The sequence below is a fragment of the Pezoporus wallicus genome, unplaced genomic scaffold (genome assembly GCF_028554395.1).
Source record: "Pezoporus wallicus isolate ANWC-B61680 ecotype Strahan unplaced genomic scaffold, APGP_CSIRO_Pwel_v1 contig_2132, whole genome shotgun sequence".
Classification (NCBI taxonomy): Eukaryota; Metazoa; Chordata; class Aves; order Psittaciformes; family Psittacidae; genus Pezoporus; species Pezoporus wallicus.
This window is the reverse complement of record NW_026637551.1, coordinates 1353074-1371735: the sequence shown is the minus strand read 5'-3', so window position 1 is coordinate 1371735 and position 18662 is coordinate 1353074. Positions and strand designations below refer to the sequence as shown.

The 18662-nt window shown below is 40.4% G+C and overlaps 1 protein-coding gene across 3 annotated transcripts in view; it reads left to right on the top strand.

Annotated features, from left to right (window-relative positions):
* The window catches only part of FREM1 (FRAS1 related extracellular matrix 1), a 64275-nt gene extending 47245 nt beyond the window's left edge, over nt 1–17030 (top strand). For all 3 annotated transcript variants that reach the window (XM_057406255.1, XM_057406256.1, XM_057406261.1), the window contains 10 exons: nt 666–795; nt 2211–2283; nt 4605–4754; nt 5935–6173; nt 8163–8210; nt 8500–8682; nt 8929–9054; nt 9754–9869; nt 14977–15062; nt 16657–17030. In XM_057406255.1, coding sequence (XP_057262238.1) covers nt 666–795; nt 2211–2283; nt 4605–4754; nt 5935–6173; nt 8163–8210; nt 8500–8682; nt 8929–9054; nt 9754–9869; nt 14977–15062; nt 16657–16856 — 1351 coding nt within the window. In that variant the 3' untranslated portion in view covers nt 16857–17030. The remainder of the gene's footprint in view (nt 1–665; nt 796–2210; nt 2284–4604; nt 4755–5934; nt 6174–8162; nt 8211–8499; nt 8683–8928; nt 9055–9753; nt 9870–14976; nt 15063–16656) is intronic.
* The last annotated feature ends 1632 nt before the right edge of the window (nt 17031–18662 follow it).

Below are 18662 nucleotides of genomic sequence, written 5' to 3'. Positions count from 1 at the left end.
TCCTTCATTTCTCTCTGACTCTCACTAATTCTTGTCACAGCTTTTAAAAACACAAGAACTTTATTTGCTATCCTGTACAGCATGCAATCCTCTGAGGAGGATTTTAAATTCAGTGTATGAGACACCTGGACTCAGCCACTTCAATGGTTGAAGAGTGAAGTACACAGAGAATTCAAGTAGGGTAAATGTGCAAAGTCCTAGAGTGTGACCTATATGCTACAGGAGGAGAGATAGAGGATAGATGAAGGAAGGTGGGAATAAAAGAAGATATTACAGAGAACATACAGGAGAGTGAGAGTAAAGTAAAACTACAGGGTTAAAGGGAACCAGGAAGAAACAGTGATAGTTTGTCTTGGCCTATTTGCTGTTGCAAAGATGCTGCAGCATCCATCTAGATCTGAAACAAGGTTCAGACTTGGCATGAGGTAGACTAGGACTTGACTGGAAGATTTATTGACTGAGTGGAAGATCTGTTAGCTGTCTCTCCTCATTTCTGATCAGCCAAATCAGACAAATATGCTGATTTGGAAACAAAGGCTCAGTATGTGTATTGGCTAAATCAGCAGTCAGCAGAGAAACAGCTCTTCAGTGAACCTGGCAGCAGGGGGTGGGGGCAGCAGGGGAGGTGGCTTTGCTTCTTAAGGGCTTTCCCTCCTCTCCTGCAGGCTGGAGCTACGGTGGTCTCGGATTGAAATGCAACAGACTGAATATGAAGTGTGTGAGACCATGGGAGTGGTGTCTCTGAAAATCACCAGGGCTGGACACTCCGCAGAGTCTGCCTTTGTGGATGTGAAGGTAAAGCTAAAAGACAAACCCCTAACTGGAAACTTGACAGTAAGCAGTGCAGTCCATTAAATTTTCCCTTGGACTTAAAAGATACTTAAGCAATCAGCAAAGTGGCTGTGCAATTCAAACCAGACTTACCAGAACATTGTCCTTGCTATGCAGATGGTTGAAAAATTGCTAACAAACTTTCTGAGTTTCAAGTAGAAATGATGATTAACCACAACTGGAATGTTTTGGAGTGGTGTTTCAGTTCTGATTACCTTCTGTGACAGAGCAGGCATTTTCCTCTGGCACTGTGCTCAGAAGCTAGGTTTCCAGGATTTGCCACATTAAAACCCAGGCTTTGGGCAACCTGGGGCCTTGGGACTTCTCATTTCCCTGCTCAGGCTGGAAGAGCCAGGGAGCTATGGGATCTTCAACTCCACAGTCATGACAGCCTTCCCCATTTCTCCCCCCACTGCCATTAGCATAGTAAGAAGTCCCAGGAACACCCTATATATTCAGTAACAGCCTCTGTCTTACTTGGAAAAAAAAAAATAAAAAATACACCAAACAATTAGTCTGAAAGCAACACGTTATAATTTTGTAAACCAGGTTTTGTGCAACTACTCTTCACAAAGTTTTTTCCTCATAAAATGGAAAGTCCAGGATTTTACCAAATCCCCTTGCTAGAAAAATACTAAAACTCACAGTTGCTAAGCATGATCGCCTTAATTGGAAACATAGTTTTGATTTTTCTTTCACTGAAATCACTGAAATTTTGCTATTGACTTCATGGGGAACCATCCTGCCCTGTCCTTCATGGACTCCAGTGACTCTACTCCGGTTGTCACTTGACTAAAAAGACCAGTGAAACCGATCCTAGAACTGTGAACAACAGTGGAAACTGATGTCCTCTCCCTATGAAAATCCAGGTAGTCACTGGTGTCCCCAGACTTACGTATATAGGGATTCATGACTATCCCCATGAGTCTCTGGGGCCTGCCAGTCAGCTCTGTGTACAAAAACTTCTTCCAAAACCTCACAAATAGCTAAATAGGCAAATGTGGCCACGCTGCTTCTTCTCTTCCAGGACACCAGGATGTGCCTGTCCAGGAGCCAGGTATGGCTGGGTCCCCAGGCATGGCAAACAGCAGTGTTGTCTGATGCTGTCAAGTAGCTATTTGAAAGAGGAGGAGGCAAAATTTTAAGTTGAACAGGTCTTTTATGAGGAGTTTTAAAACGTGAGTAAGGACAGAATGACAGTTGTACATCACAAGGTTTATTCTTTAGGCCTTTATCTTCTTTTCTTCAGCCTCAGCACATGTATTATGGGTTGGCATGTCTTTTATAGACTCTGCGGAGAGGCACACAGTAACTTCAGCACACAGCAGAATGCAGTGTTTTGGTCACACCATGGCATTCAGTGTCTGCTCTCTTCTCAGGTGAACGAAGTATCTGCTGTTCTGGGACAGGACTTTACAGTAACTTCCTCCAAGCTTGTTCAGTTTGATCCAGGTATGAACCAGTGCAATGAATAATTTAACAGTTAATTCACTGATTTTGAAAGTGTCAATTCTCATTTTGGAGAGTGAAACCTATTACCTTTCTGTAGCTAGAGGACCTGAGTGCGATCAAAGACACTTCATTTTCTGGAAATGCTTTCTTTGTGAATTTTCTGGGCTTTCTTTGTGAATTAGTATCTTATTATAGTTAAAGTTTCAAAACTGCTGTAATTATGCCTCCTTATCCCCCTACAGCTAAGCTGCAGAGGACTCACCCTAAGCTGAGCCATGAGATGCTTTAAAGATTTCAGGCATAATAGGTAAAATGCAGGATGCTGGCTAAATGTGGACAAAACTGAATACAACTTAAGTTATACAAGGTATCCAAGACCAGAAAGATGCAAAGGAACCTGATAAGTGTTAGACTTCATCTTGCTTGCACTGTAATCATAACAGCAGTCTGACCTTTGCTGAGTCCAGGATTTGAGTTTATAAAATGGGGTCTGCACAAGCCTCCCAGGATGCTTCCTGCTGTGTCAGCAGAGGTTATCCCAAGACTGTAAGCAGTAAGATTTCAGTGGCAGAAAGTCACAGTGACTACAGAGGAGACAAAATACATCATGTGTGAAAGGCTGAAATAAATGACATCTACTTGATAATTAAAATTGGTCTAAGTGCTTACCTGCATTTGAAAAGCAGATATGGGGAATACAATACATCAGTTCCAGCCAAAGCCTGGGGACTTTAGAAAAAAAAAACACTGCATCCCATGGGTTAATTCATATATACCCAAGCTTTGCTTGCCTATTCCATAGAAAAAAATGTGGCTTTAAGTTCTGAATCACAAATCTGATTACTTTGTAAATCTTCAACTACAGTCCATCTTGAGATTTTATGTAAAGGTATAGAATGAGCGAATGCAGGTTATTTTTCAGAGGTGGATAAGAGAGGACACCCAGCAGACAGCAGTAAACAAAAAAACCTGTGTGGAAAGGTGAAAATCTGCCCTAATTTCCAGTGGAACACACGAGAAACCTCTGAAACCAATAAGCCACTCTCTGAGACCCTTTTATCTATCCTTAGATTTTTGTTTGCTTTCTTTAAATTAGAAGATGGAAGAAAGATCTGAGAGGTAAGTGTTAAAAGTCCTTAATACTGTGCTGACCCAGGATTCCATCATTCTTTCCTCTAATGTACTACACAGGCAGGCTTGCCAGACTCTGAATTAAAATGGCTCAAGATTGTTACAAAGAAATTGTGACAGGAGATACACACTGTTTCCCATTTCTGGCCACCTTCTCAGTTTTAAGCCTGCTGAGCTCCCTCACACAGTCCTTTTTGCGTGGCTCTTTATTTAGACTTAACTGTAGGGAAACACCCTCCAAACTCTTATGTTCAAGGTATCAGTTTCTTAGTTCTAAAATCAAGTTTTTGATAGTTATAATTACTTAGTAAAGCTTTAAAAACAACCCTCAGCTGTGCTCTTGACTGGACTGATAGGCACATCGGACTGCAAACAATAAACTGTAGGGGAAAGGGGCAGAAGACCCTAACCAAGTATATGGGACTGTACACGGCTTCTCTTAGCTAGAAGATTCATACTGGAAAAGACGAAGGAAATAGAGCTTAGGCAGTGTCATAAGGATGTAGAGATTTATTTTTACAATGTTGCACATGTACCTTTGATACTAATTTTGGATGTCAGTGCTGACTTTGTGATGCAGAAATAGTTCCCAAGAAGTTTTGTTGACAGCAATGGGTATGTTGAGGTCTGTTTCTGTCCTGCTGCCTCTGACCTTTCCTGAACAAATTTTAGCCTTTTGGGTTAATAACTAGCCTCGTCCTTTATCTTGAAAAGATCATTTCCATAATACAAGCCTGAAGTTATGCAATAAAGGCAAGCAACGCAGCAAAAGTTTTGTAACCAAGTATAAAATCTGCCTCAAAAGTTGTACCTCAATCTAAGAGAGTCTTTGATCCATTTGCAAGTATTTTAAATAGTCTCTAGAATAGATCTTTCAAGATAAAAACCATATGATTTTCTCCTAGAAATTGAAATGGAAGTCCCAAATCTATGCATTGTAATGTCATTTTGCACATCTGCAGCAATTTTTTGTTACAGTATGTGCACTTGAACTTGAATTTGTTCAGGAAAATATTTGAACTTAATGTTACTTGGGAGAACAGCAGGAGTCCAGTCAGTTGGTAAGAGCATGATAGCATACACCAGCTACTCCATTCTAGCTGCAGACATGTTAAATTAATATATTCCTCTGACACCCTGATTGATTGAAATAACACTTAAAGAGTAATTAAAATGTTTATTTCTATTAGGAATGTCAACCAAGACATGGAATATAGCAATTACCTATGACGGATTAGAGGAAGATGATGAAGTCTTTGAAGTAGTTCTAAACTCCCCTGTGAATGCTGTTCTTGGCACCCAGACAAAAGCTGTAGTGAAAATTTTGGACTCAAAAGGAGGTATTCTCTTTTGATCTTCATCATTAAGAAGGTGGGACAATCTTGGCTGAGTAGCTACTTATTTTCAACCATAAGTAGTTCCTAACACTCACCTTCAGATCAAAATGCTTAATTTCTTTTCGGGAAAACAGGCTTGACAGTTGCAGATTCTTTATTCTCTCACACAGTCATATGCATCCTCTTAGGAAACACAGCGTGCAGTAAGCAGTAAGTACAAAATGAGAAGGGTGCAAGAAAAAAAACCACTTTTCATAACAACATGAGTTCAGTTCCCATTTATTAAAATGGGAATAATGTTTTTAGGTCCATTAGAATTTTTTCCCTGTTATTGTTCAATGGTTAATGTTGCACGCCTCTAAAAAAAGATTTATTTTCCTCTCAAAAAAGATCCTAACAACTAAACCCAGCTCTTAGCAATACATTTTCTAATGCTTAACAAACAGAGTCCACAACATTAAAGCACACAGCAGTGATCATCACAGTTCAGGCTTTTGTGCCTGCACTATTATGCTGTTTCTCAGTCATCAAATGTGGTGTTCCTAAAATCACACTGAAAAACAAGCAACTGTAGAAAGCTTGAAATAGCTAGCAAGGCAGCAGAGTCCTCTGAAAGCACAAGAATTTTTTTAACTCTGGTCCTTAGTGAAACAATATTTTAAATACTTGTGTTGCAATGAATTAGGCTTCAGTTTACAAAAAATCCTTTTAAAATTTCAGACCTATTTTCTTTATAACATCATAATGTAAATCAGGAGTTAATTCATGTAATTCGTTTGTAGGAACAATAGTGTCCTGGATTTCTGGACACTGGAAAGTTATCTGGGTGTGACAGAAGTACCACTGACATTAGCCAAACACACCTGGCTATCCATGATCAGAATCCTAGTACTCCAAACCCCAATCTGTGCATGAAAACAGGTAATTTCAGCAGATGTTTGACTGAAATTCTGATCTGTAGATAAACACATTATGCATAAAAACACATATACAGGTAGTAGTTGCAGTCATAGTCATAGCAAACCCCACAAATAAGGATGACTGAATGAACAACAAATCAACTACACCAAGTGAAAGAATCATCCAACTTTTAATGACAAGCTGTTTATGTGCCCATGTCAACGTGACCAGTTATCTGCTCATGCAGTTAGAACTGACCATCTGCCATTTTTTATGCTTTCAGGTCAGTGCAGCTATTCCCATTCTTCTGGCCAAAGCAAGCATGACTACTGGGGGAAAGGCACACTGTTTCCAGTTTCCTCGGGCTCTTCATCACTTCCCAGGCCTGGCAATGCTCCCTTGGAAAGGATCCCACTGCTTCCTTCAAAAAGGATAAGAGAGAATGGAGGGGACCCACAGCAGGAACACAGCTTGGTGAATCAGAAAAGGACCAGGCTGAGAGTGACTGGAAATGGCAGAATAGTAAGACATTTCTGTAATGCAGTGATGGACTGATTTGTAAATTAATTGGGATGTGACATCTTCATTTAGTGCTTTTTGTAGTCATCCTAATTGACTGTATAATAACCATAAGCTACCTGAATTTTCTCTGAGTCATAAGTGAGAGGTGTTTAAAAATACTGTGAGATAAAAATATAATAATATTATTAATAATAATAAAAATCATAATTTTGATGATCCATGTATGCAAGAGAATAAAAACAGAGTCGGGGGAAGAAACATGCACCAGGCAACTTCAGCAATTACACAGTTTCTAATCTTGTCTAAATTATGGATCAGATAGAAGAAAGAAGTTACACAGTTACACACACAGTATGCCAGAGATTGGAAGGGACCTCAAAAGATCATCTAGTCCAATTCACCTGCCCGAGCAGGAACACCTAGATAATGTTACACAGGAATGTGTCCAGGCGAGATTTGAATGTCTCCAGGGAAGGAGACTCCACAACCTCCCTGGGCAGCCTGTTCCAGTGTTCTGTCACCCTCACTGAGAAGTTTCTTCTGAAGTTTAAGTAGAACCTCTTGTGTTCCAGTTTGTACCCATTACCCCTTGTCCTATCATTGCCACTGAGTAGAGCCTGGCTCCATCCTCGTGACACTCCCCCTTTATATATTTATAGACACTTATAAGGTCACCCCTCAGTCTCCTCTTCTCCAAACTATAGAGACCCAGCTCCCTCAGTCTTTCCTCATAAGGGAGATGCTCCACTCCCTTAATCATCTTCGTTGCCCTGCGCTGGACTCTCTCCAGCAGCTCCCTGTTCTTCTTGAACTGAGGGGCCCAGAACTGGACACAATATTCCAGATGCGGTCTCACCAGGGCAGAGTAGAGGGGAAGGAGGACCTCTCTCGACCTACTAACCACCCCCCTTCTAATACACCCCAGGATGCCATTGGCCTTCTTAGCCGCAAGGGCACAGTGTTGGCTCATGGTCATCCTGTCGTCCACTAGGACCCCCCAGGTCCCTCTGCCCTACACTGCTCTCTAACAGGTCGTTTCCCAACCTATCCTGGAACCTGGGGTTGTTCCTGCCCAGATGCAGGACTCTACACTTTCCCTTGTTCTATTTCATCAAGTTACTCCCTGCCCAACTCTCCAGCCTGTCCAGGTCTCGCTGGATGGCAGCACAGCCTTCTGGCGTGTCAGCCACTCCTCCCAGCTTAGTGTCATCAGCAAACTTGCTGATAGTACACTCAATTCCCTCATCTAAATCGTTGATGAATATATTAAATAATACCGGTCCCAGTACTGACCCTTGAGGCACTCCACTAGTTACAGGCCTCCAACTAGACTCAGCCCCATAGACTACAACTCTCTGGCTTCTCTCCTTCAGCCAGTTCGCAGTCCACCTCACTACCTGATCATCCAGTCCACACTTCCTCAATTTATCTGTGAGGATGCTGTGGGAGACTGTGTCAAATGCTTTGCTGAAGTCAAGGTAGACCACATCCACCGCTCTGCCATCATCCATCCGCCGTGTTATTTCCTCATAAAAGGCTAAGAGATTGGTCAAGCACGATTTCCCCTTGGTGAAGTCATGTTGACTGCCCCAAGTCAGTAGAGTCAGGAAAATGTACAGAAGATGTGCATCTGGTCCTGAAGTATTAGAGCTGAAAATACTGCTAGCTTAAACAGGAAACTGTTACTTAAAACTTGCCTATTGATTTTCCTGCTTAAATTATATTGCTTTAACTAGCTGGTTTAGTAACATTCCACTACTGTAATCTTAAAGGTTAGTGAAATCTGTTTATAAACACATTCCTAATAGGTGACTTTTAATGGCTGTTTTCAGAGTTGATCAGGTTCCATTCTGAGAGAGAAAGAACTAAAGCCAAGATACGTGCTGCATGAACTGTGACCTAGATCTTGTAGTAAATCTCGTATAAAGTCTTTCTGTTTCTATAATACATGAATATGCCCATCTCATTCTGCTATTCTACTGTTTTCAGGTTCATCCTTCATCTGTATTTAGAAATGGAACTGACGTGGTTTTCAAAGTAAGAGTATTAGGAATACTTTTCAGAGATTTCTATGATTTCTTTCTGATTCTGTTCTTTCCAGAATATTTCTTTCTTAATAATTCACTATGACCCATACTTTATTTTCCTTTGCACCATTATTTTTTTTTTTTTTGTGGTATCACTTTCCCTTGATTTGCAACAATTTCTATTATAATTATCTTTTAATTATTATTTTGTTTTGGTTTGTTTTAGAGTTGCTTATATGTGCTAACCTTTGCTTTTCCCTCTCCTGTTCTCTTTGTGTGTGTAATATTGTGAAACAAAGCATCACGGGATGGTATCACTCAAAATAGAGGATGACACCTCATCAGCTAAAGCAAACAAGAAATCTCAAGTGTCAGTAATTAACCAAGCACAGTCACAGATAAATGTCATCTCCTCTAGGAGCACAGAAATCCCACAAGCTGATAAGGCAGAACTGGCATCTGGACCAAGCTCAAGACATCAGGTACGAAACCTTTTGTTTCATAGGCATTTTCACCATCTGCTTTCAGACATGCTGTTTTCCAAAATGCTTTAACACTTCTCAGATCTGCAGCCTAACCTTTCCCACTCCAAAGCTGAGTCTAACCAATACACAGATAAATTAACAATTCAGCATAAAGTTTAACATAAAACCTATTTAATCTGTTTCAAGTAGCTTCTTTTCCGTAATTTTCTCCTTCAACTGTTCAAATGACATCTCTCTTTCCAGGACTTCTACTCTTTCCCAAAGGCCTGTACAGAAGATTTAAAGGGGCTCTTGCATTATGAAGAAAGCACTCAAAAGTTATTTCAGTGTGATGGGATAATATGGCAATTCTGGAATTCCCAAAGCAAGGTAAAAATGCCACCATAACTATGCATCTAGATGGAGTCTACAATGAGTGAGACTTTCAAGCAAAGGACCTAAGTGTAACAACTATTGACTTGCATAGTGAATAAAAGAATTGTCCAGAGTCAGGTTTGCCATTCCCAGAAAAAAAGATTCCCAGAAACCTGATAAGGGTTTGATTGCCTTTCCTTTCTGTCATCCATAGGTGCCCCTGTGCAAGACACATGAGCAGTGATGCCTTGGTGCTTGTGGGGATGTAGATGAGACAGTGAGTGAATGAAGTCTGTGACAGAGCAAGGGAGTTAGTAAAATTAGCTCACTTGGGTATCCTTTTCCATCCATTTCCACATCCATTCCACAACATAAGATGTTGTCTGCACATAATGTCTGTGCGTTGCCTACACAGACTGCAGGAGACAGAAAATGGTGTCCAAACTAATTTGGTCTCTTAAGAGGGTTTTGGAACTGAAATATCAAGTCACTTTTAAAGCTACTCGTTATAAATTGTAGGCTCCCCTGGCAGCCATTTATTTCTTCACATCTTTCAATCAATGCTGTAGCATTATTGACATATAGCAAAGTTCATCTTCAACTTAACTCTGGGGAGGCCACAAGCAGCATCTCTATCTTTCAGCCTCATTATTGTGCACAGACCTAATTGCTGTGAGCAGGAGTCTGTTTTGCCTTTTACTTCTTTTATTTTAGGAGGTAAGCACGAAGAAATGTCCCCCTGGATGGAGCCATCACAAGGGCAGCTGCTACTTGCTGGTAGTGAATCAGAAGGTCACCTGGAACACTGCTGCTCGGGCTTGCAGAGAACGGTAAGAGACTTGCTCGACTGAATGTATTTGCTGTGCACTGCTGTTGCCCTGAGCTGAATGCTGCTCTTGAGGATGAGTTCATTCAAATAAGTCTTACTTTGGTTGTGCTGCACAACTCCCCAGAAAAAGAACAACAAGCCCTGGGATTCAGACCCAGTGGAAAATAGCAATATTACTACTCTCAAACTGTTTCACGTTATTCACAGCATGAATTCCTGAAGCTATCCATTTGCAGTGAGGATACTTTCCTAACAGGAGAGTTAGACTGGGAAGACAGAAATAGAACAAAGCAGTCTTTTGTCCTCCCTGACACACCAATTCCTTGGCTGTACCTTCACTTTATTTAGAAACAGTACAATGTTGCCAGCTCCTGTGTGCTTCACTATGTTCTTCTGAAGATGCAGTTCTTCAGATTCCATAACTACTTCAAAACATTCAATCGTAACAGTAGATTTCTGAATGCTAGGATTGCCAGCCATGTTAGAATGGAGCTTGCCCTAGGGTCGTGCATGTTCTGTACCTTCTGTTGCATTGTGAGCACCAGGTTGAAGACCAAGATGAATAATAGGTAGGGCTTTAACAGACCTCTCCACTACTCCATGAAATGAGAAATGAAACAGGGAAGAACTGGGTATAAAAGAAACACAATGTATTCTGTAAGTGGTTGAAGAACTTGCAGATACATGAAACACGGACCAGCATGCATAACAACCCTTGATTCATTCCACTCTTATGCCAGATTATGTTGTCTTGGTAACACACAAAAGGGAAGTCTTTGTTCTCATACCCCCCAACCGATGGAAGCTATTCGTTACTAAGATATAAATGCTACCTGCTTTTTGAGGTTACCACAAATCTCACATTGTTGAATGGTTTACTTCAAATTTTGGCTTCTGAAATATTTTTCTATCACCTGCCTTTATTTTGTTACTTACCCAAGCAAATCTATGTAATCAAGTAAGCTATGAATGTTCTAATATTTATTTTTTTTTTTTCCCCGGAGACTTCAACATTCAATTGATCCCTTGGGAACATACACCTTTTCCTAAAAAAGTGTGCTCCTGGTGATCCAGAATATTTATAGGAAGTAACTTCTTGCTGAAGTATTTAGTGTGCAATGTAGATGTTAAAATGCATAACAGTAAGTTAATGACAGTGTTAAATACCTACACAAAAAGTCAAGGCATCACTGAATCCACAATGAAATGAATTCTATGGCAGTGATGATTCAATTAATGTCAGCCTATTACAAAATAAAAAAGCTTTATCCTGATAAATGGAGTAATCCTGACCTCCATCTGGAACTGATTTACAAAAGTACAACCCCATGCACACATTGAAAAGTGATACAAGAAGATAACTCTATAAATTTTATTTTGTGCTTTTGTCCAGCTCCTCCCTGGCAATCACCACTACCATCAGTTGTAGTACTTCTGTTATTAATATTTCTACTGTTGACATTTAAATAGCTGGTATTTCCAACAAGAAAATAAAATCAGCATAGATGTCAACCCTCAGGTTTTTTTTAATAGCTCAAAAAAAAAATAGACATTAAATAAAAATATTAGAACCAACTTTCACTAAATCATTCCATTTCACTAAAAAATAAGAATTATTTTTATTACTACAAAAAAAAAAAGTCATTATTTTAAACTGCTGCCCTCCTGTCCTAATGCTGTCCTAGTTGTGTGAGTGACTGGTTTAACTTGTGCTATTGCTAGTGATTGCAGAATGGGGATTCGGGTACCTAGAGTCATGTAAAGTCCCAGCGTACCTTGTCTGATTTTCAGCTGCCATTCTGGAAGTGCAGGGCTCCTTTAAGCTCTGTGTCATGTCTGACAGCCTCACCTGAATGCCAAAAGTATTGTAAGCAACATTAGACACCTATCGCAAGGCAACAGGATTACTCCGTAGGTGATTAAACAATAGGCTGGGATAAGCAGAGCCTCTCAGTCACTCCCCCCTGCCTTCACCATCAGTACAGGACATGGATTTGCTTCAGCATGTCAAATTAAATGTCCTTCTGTGCTGCATAGATTTTCATAGCTAGTCAAGTGTGCTTTTGCTGAAGTTAAATTTATTAGAATGGGACAAAGCTCTTTTAATATTATTATTGGATAATAATATCCAATTAATATTATCCTTGGATAATTTGATGTAAAATCAGCAAAGTCTTTGTGCTAATATTTTGCATATAATACTTCAAGGTCAATGGCTACCCAAAATATTTCCTTAATTTGAGCAACTGCTTTAAGATGATGGATGCTAAATGTTGATAGCAAACATTTCAAAACACACAGGAATAATTTCAAATGGACTAATTTAGCCCAGAAATCCATGATGTGTGTGGGTTTTGGTTTTTTTTTCAAGATGACATTATGACCACTTCTCTAGAGTAATTCAAATTAGGAAGTGTTAGATTAACATAACTCCGTAATTAACATTATCTTGTCATTTCCTTTGTCTGGCACTCTGCCTAGAGGTACAGTTAGTAATATTATCCTAAGTGGTATGTTCCTTCAGGACTGTTCTCATTTCCCTACAATACACCAAAACCCTTGACTAGGTGTTAACAATTGGAGTGGCTGTTCTCTCTTCAGCCATGTGTGCTTTTCAGACTGCATTTAGGATGCACTCCTATGGAGAAAAGATTAGATAACGTTATAATTATTGCGGTGCTTTCCTTTCACAGTGATGAAGTCTCCCCCTGGTACTTGGCTTGAAGTGTGAGACTGTTATTGCTTAGACCACCCCTGTATGTCATAAATAATACAGCAGTTACTGATACACATCGACGCTTTTTGGTTTTACGTTTTCTAAAGCAATTGAAACAACAGGAAGTAAGCTATGATTATTGAAAGTAAATTACTTAGTTCCAGGGCTTTGATTGTCCTTAAGTAGAAGCCAGATAAAATGCCCTATTTCTATTCTTGCTCAGCTAGTAGTGACACCACAGAAACTGCTGCCCAAATCCCTTCTTAGCCCCAGGTTTGGTCAGGGGCCAACCATAGTCACTGTGAGGGGGAATGGCATCCTGCCATTGACTCAGTTACCTTGGGAAGACACCCTGAATTAACTGAGCCTGCCTTCCTGGATAAAGCTTAAACCTGAGCTTTTTACTGCTCTAGCACAGTCAAAATCTCTGCTGGGAGCTTCCCTTCGTGAACTTCTGGGAGCCTGTTACCATAAGCGGGTGCACAATCCTGATCCCTACCAGACAGCTGCTAACCACTTTGTGCTGGGACAGGCTGTAATGTCATTATCAGTGACTCTGAGGCCACCCTGCCACACCTCTACCTGAGGAAAGTGTATGAAGATGTCTGCAAGATCCTTTACACTTTGTTGCCTGGAGGCCCCTGAACTTGGGGGGCCAGGACAGTACCCACATTACTGTGTAGTGCTTGGTCCAGGGCAGCTGTGATTACAGCAGCTGTGAGGGCAAACCCTCAGCTGTCCCACAGGCCTTGGCAGACCTGTTGTGCAAAGCAGAGCACAGAGCGAATCACCTGCTGCTTGGTTGACTCCAGGGATAATGGAAGAGGCCTTTGCAGCAGGAGCATTCATTAGCATTAAAATGAATTTCGTCCATACCGTGTGCCCAGTGTAAGGAATGGTCCAGATTTTGTGCAGTAGGGACTGTAAAGAATACTGTGGGCTAATACTTTGAATTCCTCCTGATGCAAAATTTGCCTGCTTCCCTGTCTTGTGTGGTGTTATATGGCATCCATGGGAGCAGTACTGCTAGAAGAGTTACAAGGCAGCAAACAGGAATGGAGCTCCAGGTATGGGTCTCTAACTGGGCAGCAAGCTTAGTGGTGGGCTTGCACCCTAAGATCTGATTATGGTCTCCAGAGTGAATTCAAGTTTGCCATGCCCCTCTGGAGGTCTGGTTGTTGTCCCACCTCCGAAAGAAGACAGTCTTTACTTCCTTTGGAGCAACACTGATCTTCTGTCTCTGTTATCTGGCAACAGTCATGAAATTAGCAAAATCTTCATAATGCCATTGACTTATTCTACTGTTAGAAAAGTTTTTAGCTCTCTTAAAACATGCTTTGATGACCTGTGTTTGCTTGGGCCCTATCAAGCATCACCCAGGATGTTCTGGGAAGCTGGAGGGGTTGGCATCACTGTTAGACTTAATGGCAGTCAGAAATACGGGACAACAGAAATAAGAGAGGCTCAGCATCAGAGGGAAGGCAACAGTAGGTGCGACAGGTAAAAACGCGACATGACATCAAGGCAGGCAAAAAGATGGATCAATAAGAAAGTGGAGCCACTGATGGCTGACAGTTCCTGGCAAACATGAGGGATACAATTTGTCTCTTAATGCGACATGATTTAGCCTGATCTCTAAATGGCTTAAGAGCAGCCTGCTGGGGCTTGCATGCTTGGTTCTAGGTGGAAGACTTCTCAGTGCAAAGGTCTGCAAGTCCTCCTTTGGGGTTGTCATACTTTAACTACAAACACAGAGCAGAGTTTACGAACTGGCTTCATTCTGAAATAGTGTTGTTAATACACAATTTGCTTTGAGCTGAACTGAGTGTGTAGCCATTGCCAACAACATTACTTCTCAGAACCATACTACCCCTCCAAGTCAGACCCCTAAATTACATGCATTTAGTTCAGTTTTGAAACATGACTAAGATTTTAACGGTTACTCAAAGCTTTAATTTTGTCAGAATGCAAATTTAAAAAGATATAGTCTGCTCTGCTACCAAACGGATGAAGCTGTATCTTTTAGTGGAGTGGGTTTTAGTGTGAGCAGATTATTATTTTAAATAAAAGAAGGTATCAATGATTGTGTCAAAGGTTTAGAACTCAGTTTGTGAGTATGAGGTACATATTCCCTGTATACACTTCTTTGAATTGCCTGCGTGATTAAATTTTCTGTTAGAAAGTCAGACTAGGACTTAGATTCCTTTCTGAGAAACACAGAATTTTTAGACTTTATTTTCATGCAATTATTCTGTCATGCCAGTAAGTGGTGGTTTTCCTGCAAATGTTATTTACATGCTTTACTAGAATCAGTAGCCCTTGTTGTTAAGTGGATGGGAGGTGTCTGTCACTGTGGAATTATAATTACTCTGTGCTCTCTCCTTGAACCTAGATACCTTGGGACTCTAGCCAGCGTGGCTAATGAACAAAACATGCAGTGGCTGTGGGACTTCAGTGGGAGAAGGCCCTTTTGGATAGGTAAGTATCATCTGACTGTCACTTCTGAGGATTACAGCTCCTCTGCACCTTGGAAAGCAGAAACTGCCTCAGCAGTTCCCGTCCAGTTTTCAGACACTGGATTGCCCTCCACTTTCTGCTGATTTTCCTATTTCAGAGCAAGGCATAAGCTGCAAGCCATAATTTACCTAGCTAATTTTATAAGTCTTTATAAAAAAGAAGAGTTTATCATGCTGCCCTTTGATCGGTTGTTTTGCCTTGAAACCTTTCTTATTTTAATACTAGCTGATTAAATAAGTTCTGATGGAGCTCCTACTCTTTTGTTTTGACTGTTATCTATCTCCATTTCTTTTTAACATTAATTATTTATGTTACTGCTAATTTAATGATGTCATCCTGTATCAGAAATCGTGTTAGATGATCAGCTAAAGAAGATTTAATCTCATTACTTAAGATTTAGCTATTTCTTATTGTGCGGGTCAAAACGGTAGGTGACAAAGTGCATGGGAAGCTGCAGATCCAACAGGGCGGGCCAGTGCATGGGTAGCTCGAATTGCTCAGGAGATGACAGTCCTGGTCGGACACTTCCTGATTGCCTAAGCACCCTTTTTTCCAATCCGATTTGCATATCCCACTTGCCCTTGGTCATTGTGCTTGTAGTAAGCATGGTTAAAGCTCTTTCCGAATCTTCGCTTGCGAAGCCAAGCCATCAATTGTGCATCTTTCATTTAAAGAGAAATAGAGAACACTCAGCTGGGCCTTCTCTGTACCTCCTGATCCCCTTCTGTGAATGACTGCCTTAGCTCATGGACTAGTGCTACTGCTTTCTCCCAATCCTTGTTTCTGCTACACTGTCCACATTTTAGGCTCTTGTTCTCCAACTATGCTGCAATTTTCAGCTCTTAGTAATTTTATAAGATGGATTTACTAGCTATAATAAACTAGCTTTCAAAACTAGTTACTTTGGGATCAGGTTTAATGGTCTGATGCTTCTGTTAACCTGAGAGAAATAAACTCCTCTGATAAGAACAAAGACCACAAGACCATTGTGTCAGTTTTCTGATCTTGGTCTCTTCTAGCTAAGAAGACAGTCACATTAGAAAATATGCCACTCATGCTGGTCTTAGTAACTCAGACACTAAGTGAAAAGACAAGTTTTAGGCTGCATTAACTAACACAACCTAATTTTACAACTGTTTATGTCAACAGTGCAAACAAGATCTGCAAAGATCTGCAGCATCTAATTTTCAGAAGGAATCTTGAGGGCATCTGGGGCTGCCTAGACTTGAATACAATATTCTGCTTGGCATCTTAAGTATCAAAAGAAAACTTGGTAGGAGATACACATGCAATAGATGGAAAGACAGATAGGCAATAATGCAGAAAAGTGTGTTTTCCCGTATTCAGATGACACCAATTATGATTTAGATGGTCTTTTGAAATATAAATTGTAATTTGCTAGTATTCTTCCTAACGTTTGTTTTTGTTTTTGTTTTTTTTTCTCAGCACAATACTGCATACATTTTTTAACAAAGGGATAGAACAGCATGCCTCTGTTGGCATCAGCTAAAGAGAGGATAAACATCACTGATTTGCTCTTACCAATTTCACACAGGCTTGAGTGACCAAGTCAATCCTGGACATTGGGAGTGGAACGGAGGAGAACCTGTAACCTACATGAACTGGAGGAGAGGCTCCTACCACTCTCCAAAGAAAGGAAGAAATTGTGTATTGGTGCAGAAGCAAGGAAAATGGCAAGCAACTGACTGCAGGAAGGTCAAACGGAAGAGCTATATATGTTCAAGAAAGCTGTAAAGAACATAGGATCCTTGTAAAAGCGTGCAGACATTCATGTTGTTTCAGCTTTACTTATCTTCAGAAATGTAAGGGTGTGCAGTCAGAAAACTGTCCTAATTATCAGTAGGATTCATTTTATATGCTACCAGTGGCACAGATGCATGGAACTCTAACCCAAGGAATAGAGGTCAGTTGCAGGCCAAGATTTTGCAGTCCAGGCCAAGATTTTGAACTCTTCCCAAAGACTCGGATCTGTCACTTTTATGTAGTTCTACACCAAAGAGCTAGACCTGAAGGTTTTAATCACTTATTTGTGTACTTTCTTTTTTTTAGAAGAGATACTAGCACATTGGTTAATGTGCTTTGCTCTTAAGGTTGTGAATTGGCTGTTTCTTCATCTGCAGAAGATAATGCAGTTTTACCCAAATGCAGGAAGACTGCTTGGGGTGGAAATGACAGCAGACTCTGCTGGATAAAAACAGGCCCTTTTGGGTGATGAGAGACATTATGTCAGGAGATTGGGGCTTCTTGGGGGACACCCTAGTACAATTTCTCACAAAAATACCAACACCAGGATTTAGTGAAAGAGTACCAACAGAAGCAAAGCCTTGTATTCTTTTTTTCTGCCTCCCAAGTTCAACTACAGATCCTAATGGATCTGCTAACACAGAGCTGCATATTGTTTCACATTCCTACTGAAAGCTGTTCAACATTTTCTGGAGTTGCAGGATAATGCTATAATTTTTAGTGTAATTAAATAATGGGACCTCTGTATATCCAAGGATGATTTACACAAAAAAAAAATAAAATACTGAAGCTTAATCCTAGAATATTATCTTCAGTGATACATGAACATCAATAGGATTTATATGTGTGTATAAACCAATGTAATTGTGAGACATATTTTGTACTACAGCATCTATAGCTTTAGAGAAGTATTAATCTAAGTCCTTATTAGGGATTTGGGGTTTTTAAAATAATAATTAAAAATCCAGATTTAGTTCTGAGAAAGGATTAAAAAACAGAATGTAATTGGAAAAATCCAGCTGCTCGTAACTTAAATTTATTTCAAATATATGCAGTTGCAGTGTTACCATTTCCTAACATCAGACCTGTCAAAAATCTTGCTTTAGGACATTCTCACTGCCAGCCTTAAAAATCAGAAAAAGAAACAAGTCACACTCTTCCTAAAAAAAATAATCAAATGTCCTCTCAAACCCTCCCTCTGCACACAATGAGTGTGTGACTGTTGCCATGGCACTGAGTAGGGTGAATTTGTCCTGCACCTCACAAGCTCTCATGGCTCCCATTTGCCTGCCTGCTGCCAGCAGCTGATTCTTCCCTTGCCCCCATCAGCCTGGCTATTTGGTCAGACTCTGGATCAACCACATCTGTGCGCTCTTTGCACCAGAAGTGCAAACTCTCCTCCTGAGGTTCCTCACCACAATGCCTCAGTCTTGCAAGGGACAGATGCAGCATAATTACGTTTCCTCTCTGCGCTGAGGGACACTGTGTAAGGGATTATTTATCCCTCTTCCTTGCTTTTGGCTTCATAGATTATTTATCCTTCCTCCTTGCCATGTTAAATGAATATGCATGTGAGTAGCTGGACAGTCTTTTTATATAGGAGAGAACCTTTCTGAAACGGCTGCTGCAGATAAGCATGAGTGCATTGTAAATTGGAAAAATATTGTGGACAGAACCTCCTGTCCTTTATTGTTGGCATCAACAGACAGAGACAAAAATATTCCCAAGATTTACTTTTTCTTGGTAATCTATACGCCAAGCTTCTAGACACCTTTGAAAGACACCAACACTTTTGAT